The sequence below is a fragment of the Impatiens glandulifera genome, chromosome 3 (genome assembly GCF_907164915.1).
Source record: "Impatiens glandulifera chromosome 3, dImpGla2.1, whole genome shotgun sequence".
Classification (NCBI taxonomy): Eukaryota; Viridiplantae; Streptophyta; class Magnoliopsida; order Ericales; family Balsaminaceae; genus Impatiens; species Impatiens glandulifera.
Window position 1 is genome coordinate 23450963 of NC_061864.1, and position 6456 is coordinate 23457418.

General features: G+C 30.8%; 1 protein-coding gene across 1 annotated transcript; it reads right to left on the reverse strand.

Annotated features, from left to right (window-relative positions):
• On the reverse strand, positions 1-1368 carry LOC124930022 (aspartic proteinase CDR1-like). The gene has a single exon (XM_047470393.1). The coding sequence runs from the start codon at positions 1366-1368 to the stop codon at positions 1-3; it is 1368 nt and encodes a 455-aa protein (XP_047326349.1).
• Positions 1369-6456: the final 5088 nt, after the last annotated feature.

The window sequence follows — 6456 nt, forward strand, 5'->3', positions numbered from 1 at the left end:
CTAGTTCTTTGAACAATCTGTTGGTTTGAAAGAGACTTTTCCTATCTGAAGATCATAACCAATCAAGTAATCCATTTGAAACAAGTTTCCATATATGGCAACTTTGGCAGGGAGAATTGCTAGACACATTAGATTGTCGTTTAGAACAAAAGTACTCGTCATTGGTAAAGTCAAGTCAGCCCCTCCCGCGAAATGAAAGATGATCGGCGGAATTCTAAAGTTCTTGCTGTTCTTATAGCATAACTTCAATTTCTTTTGTGGATCTTTTACCCGTTTGTGATGAATAGCTTTTTTTAATGCATGCTTCACTTTCTGGTACATATCGTGCGGCAAATAAGTTAGTGTCGTGCCCGAGTCTATTATGATATTACCATTGTCAACAATAGTACTTTGGTCATCTTCCAAGACTTCCATGGATTTATCTAGGCTTTCATACGGAAACCTTGTTTCTCCAATGCTAATCGCTTTCAATGAGAGATAATAGAACGTGTCGGTCTTCTTTCCAATCAACGGGGTGGACACGACTCCGTGCCCAGACACGATCGCGTGACTGCCGAAACTAATCTTGCTTCTTGTATCTTTGTTCAAATCGAATCGATACACTAGGCAGTATGAGAACTTCCCACCAATCAAATCGCGAAGCTGACCAACGAATGAGAGTGATCCACCTCCGAGCCCAATGATGCCACTAGCGGTTCCATCAAACGTGCCTTGACTATCATGTCCGCACCCGTAAACCATTTTTGGGATGGAAGTGGGACCTAATTTATAAGTTTCAAAGGCTAGTTCCCCGCTACTGATGGAATGGTCACCATATGCTAAACGATATTTACATATGGTAGGGTTAATATCACATGATTGAACTTCATTGTTCATGGCTGTGCATGCACTTGAATTGCATTCCAATTTGTGATAAGACGATGACTTTTGGGGATTAAATATGGGTTGATTCTGCTTGAAACACTTGGTACATGGGAGGCACTGGGTCCAAACAATGTCACTACCGGTGTCAACAACCACCATTTGCTTGATCGGAGGTGTGCCAATGGAAATATCTGTGAGGTACTCTCCACCAGACGACACGATTGTAGAGTATACATTATTTTCATCTTCATCCACATCGTTGTCGGGGAGGTTTAGAATACTCTTGAAATGGGACAAGCGAGATCTAGAACGATGAATGGCTCTGGCTACATGGCTAGTTTGGTTGACATATGAGTCACGCAAAGGTGATTCAAGTGAATCGCGATGGATGAGATAAGTAGAAAACCCTATTAACTTTGATGCATTTGTAGTAGAAGCAATTGAAAATTGTAATGTAATATACAAGAGTAAAATTGTTGCATAATAGATAGAAAAATTGGGCATGATGAAATGTAGATAGAGGGAAATTAAATTAATAAGAGATTGAATTAGAAATTCGTAACAATTGTGGAATTTGTAGTAAGTGGATTAAGAATAGAAAAAGAACTATTAAAAAGAATATTAAAAATCCCATGTGTATTACAACCATATTGTGGTGATTAAATATAATTAAGAATGTAATTACCTATTTCCAAAAGAAGAATGCATTTAATCTTAGATTCCCTTAATTTTAATTTTAGCATATCTTAAAAATGTATTTTATTTTATAATCTTGAATGACAATCTAAGCTTTTAAAGGTGTTTATAATTGTGATTTTCTTGTTGTCCAGAATTTTAATGAAATATTGGCTATATAAATATATATTTTACTTTATTATAATTTTATAATAATAAATTAAAATAATATAAGTAGAATAGTGAAATTGAAAGGTTCATTCACATTCCTTTTAAAGAGGTTTTTGAATGTTGAGTTATTTAAATTAAATAACAATAAAATAAGTTATTTAGATTTTTAATTAATAAAATTACATTAATATTTTTAAAATTTAAAATTTGTAAAATAAAATATTTTAATAAGAATTTCTGATAAACAAAACTCAAAATCTTTACCATCAAGGGATATAAGTGAACATTTAGATAGACACATTGACTACCAATGAGACTTTTATGTTAAAAAATGAAAAGAAAAACATAATGCAATTAATTTTAGTTTGAACATTTTGTAAATGTTATTTATTTTATAAATCTTGATTGACAATATTCTAGATAGTTTGACTCAACAATTTTGATCAAACAAAATTTTAAAGGTGATTATTGTGATTCTTTTGTTATTTTATTTACTTTGTTAATAATAAAATAACAAAAGTTTTTTCTTCTTAAAGACCCTAAACTTTGAGGGACTTAAAAAAATTGATTTGATTTTTTTGTGTGTTAATTCACACTTTTAATAAACTCTTCTCCTTCAGAAAAATCTGGATAGAGCTTTTACCCTAGGAAATAAGGAAGAATTTTATGTTTATATATTATAAATTTGACCAAATTGTTAGTTTTGGATCATTTTAATTAAACAAGTCTCAAATGTTAAATTATGTGAAATGAGACTCAAATTTTAAATATTTTTTTTTTAGTATTTAAGGATTTTTCTCAAATAGATATAAAGTTCGTCTTTAATGTATTACTTTTAAATTAACTTAACACGTATATAAATGAAATGATATTTACCAATATTGTATACTTATTTTTTTTTTTAAAAAAAGAGTATATTTTCAAGATCTAAGTATTCAAAATGGTGAAATATGGGTTGAGTGACTAAAAAATATGTAATACGAGGAAATAATTGGAAAAATAAAAACAAATTTGAATTTTGTATTTTGTATTTTTTTTTATAAAATTTTGAAACGACATAACTTCGTGTATGTTCAACCGTTTTGAACGTATTTGTTATATAATTGAGTATATTTGTAAATTTATGTGTTTCAAACTATCAAATTTGATTTGAGTGCCTTAAAAAATATATGATGTGCGGATAGAGTTGAATTTTTTTAAAGTTTGATAATTGATATTTTTTTTATCAAATGTGGTAAATTAATTAAAATTTAAATAAAATGGTACGTTAAATTAAGATGAATTCGAGTTTGTTTGGAATAAAGCCTCAAATAATTAAAATTGTGATAAATCATCCCCAATATGGCAAAATTTAAAATTTGAACCTTATTTTATAAAAATAACACAAGGCAACTGGAATTATACGTTGATTGTCCTCATTTTATAAAAATAACACAAGGCAACTGGAATTATACGTTGATTGTCCTCATTTATAAGGCAACTGAGACTATCAATGTAACGAACTTTTGACCCATCAGTTCGATTACGTCATTTGATAAGATAATCTTGAAATATTTGACAAACAGAATGCGTGGAATTTTGAGTTAAGTTATCTTTTGCAACCAAATGATTTTCATTAAAGATCGTAAAACATTTTATGCGGTGTTTATCACCAATGAATGTATTGATTCGACTCACTCTAGAGGTGATAATGTACTTTTGTCAAACTCGATATAAAAAAAGCATATGATCATGTTAATTGAGAGTTTCTTTTCATATTATGGGTAAAAATGGATATGGGGGAGAAATGGATCAAATTGTTAAGCTTTTACGTGTTGATAGAGAAATTCTCGGTTATCGTGAAATAAAGCTTTTAGGGATTTTTCTGGGAGTTCAAGGGGTATAAGGCAATGTGACCCTCTATTCCATTTGTTCGTTGTTATTGTTACGGAAGGCATTTTTAGAATGATGGTGTTTTCCAAAAATGGGTCTTTTTCGATGGGTAGAGTGCGGTGTGAGACGATCTTTGTTCTTTATGTCTCAATTATTGTTTTTGTTAGGATTCGAGTGCCGAAATCCAACGTTTTTGAAACAATTTATAAAAATGTAAAAAAGTAAGAACACAAAAAAATACATATATAATGGTTCACTAAAAAGAGCTACGGTTCACTTCAATTGCCACCTGATTTCAAAATGAAGAAAGAATGCAAAGTCTTGCCTCACATTATTTATCTCTTTAAAATTTATTCTTACCCTATAAAACCTTAATAATAACATATTTATAGGGTAAATATTAAGGTAATAAAACATAAATAACTCTTGGTTCAAGCCTAAGACCAAACCCAAACTCAATAAACTCTAATTAACTTATGTAGAGTTTATTATAAGTGTAGGCTCCACAACTCAACAATTTCCCGCTTGGAGACTAACTTAATCATCTCTCAATCGGTAGTGACTCTTTATCTAGTGTCTTAACTAAGAAGGCCAACTAAAGTTGCACACAATATCAGTTTTTCATTTATCACAACTTTCGTTAATATATCCGTTAAATTCTCACTATCGGTAATCTTTCAAGTGCTAACACTACATATTCTCAAGATGATTAGATGATTAGATGAAATGATAACAAACATGTATATGCTTTATCCTTCCATGGTAAATCAAATATTTTTCCAAATGAATGACACTTTGACTGTCGCATCGCAACATACTTTCGTCGTAGTCTTGGCCCAATTCTCACAAAAAGGGTTGCAACTCCATCATCTCATTAACAACTTCTATTACAACAACATACTCTATCTCACAACTAGAAAGAAAAACCATCTTCTATAGTTTTGAAAGTTATTTGATTACAATACCTCCCAAAGTACTCCCAAAGTATAGATATATCATATTATATTCTTCCTACTATCAACATCAACATCATTGTGAGCATGAACATATTCTTTCAAACCCATGTTAGAACTTTAGAAAACACAAAGCGAGACTCGTACTTTCTCTTAAGTATTGTAGTATTCACTTTACCACTTCACAATGTTGTCTACCAGTGTTGCTCATAAATCTCATATGTTTGGTAATGTGAAAACCATATAATACATAATACAACAATGGTTGAGGCATATAGAATGGTGACCATGTAATTTTCTCGTTCTCTATGGAAGACAATTGATCTTTAGATAGTCTAAAGTGACTAGCTAAGGAGGTAGTAACTAGTTACACATCGTACAAGTTGAACCTACATAGAATCTTTTTCACATATTCTTCTTGTGAAAGTTTGATAATCTCTTTATCCCTTAAGTTTCTCATTTCAATGATTTATTTTGCAATACCTAAATCCTTAATTGAAAACTGCTTAGACAGCCTTTTCTTTAGCTTTTTAATCTCATACAAACTTGCTCTAGAAATCAACATATCATCAACGTAGATGAGCAGAATAATGTATGATTTATCAAATCTCTTGATATAACAACAATGATTAACTTCACGCCCCATAATATTGTTACTTTTAATGAAACTATCAAATTTCTTATACCATTACATTGGATCTATTTCAAAACATACAAACTCTTCTAAAGTTTACACACAACCTCATCTTTTCATTTACCTCAAAGCCTTTTGATTTTCGCATGTAAATTTCTTCATCCAAATAACCATGAAGAAAAGCAGTTTTGACATAGATTAAGGTCTTCTTTCACAACCAAACCAAAAATAGTTCTAATTGACATCATTTTGACCACTAGAGAGAAAATATTGTTGTAATGAATACATTCCTTTCGTTGAAATGTTTTCACAATCAATCTTTCCTTGTACATCATTGTTTTTATCATGTTCTTTTTTAATCAAGATCAATTTGTTGTGATGTGATTTCTTTCCCTTTGGTAGTTCAGTGAGTTGTCAAGTCTAATTTGACATTAAAGAGTCCATTTTATCTTTTATCACAGACTCTCACTTGATTGATTAATCAGATTATACTATTTTCTCATAGCATTTAGGTTTGTCTCTATTTGTAAACAAAATGTAATTCAAACATGTGGACCACCTCTCGATTATTTTTCAATTTCTTGACGATCTTCTCAACCTTTAACAGTGTTTGCTGATTTCCCTCTAGGGCCATGTTCTCAATGATTTATTATTCAACAACACTTTGGTCTTCTTCAACAATTGGTATATATTCAGCTGAAAAATCTCTCAAATCGACCGTAGCAGATTCATCCAATTTAGAATCCATTTGATGTCTTCCCAACACAATCTTTGTAAAATATGTTCATTAATAAGTTCGAGAGAAATCTTCCCATTTAGAAAAGTAATATGATTTCTAAAGGTGATATTTTATTCCTTATTAAGAGGACTCTTGTTTTAATGCCAATTTATACGATGTCTATGTTTTTCCTCCCAAAGTGTGTGGTCGTAAAGATGGAGATAATTATGTGTAAATTCTTTTGGGAATCGTGTGATTTTTTATTTTCTAATTTAGTGAGTTGAAACAAGGTTCATTTAATAAAAAAGCAGGTGGTATGGGAATCCATGATCTTGTGGATTTGAATAAAGCCTTAATATTCAAATGGTGTAGTATATTTGCATCTGAGCAATATAGTTATAAGTGTACCCCCACGGTCAATGTCGTGTTCCATAGCTTAGCACGTGTCAAGAGACACATGGCAATATGAAGGGACTATTGCGAGGAAGCCCAAGGTTTGATGCGTTTCAACCTTGGTTTGCGTGCCAAATATTTTTTTAAAAAGAAACATTTAGTTTTTAAAAGATTTT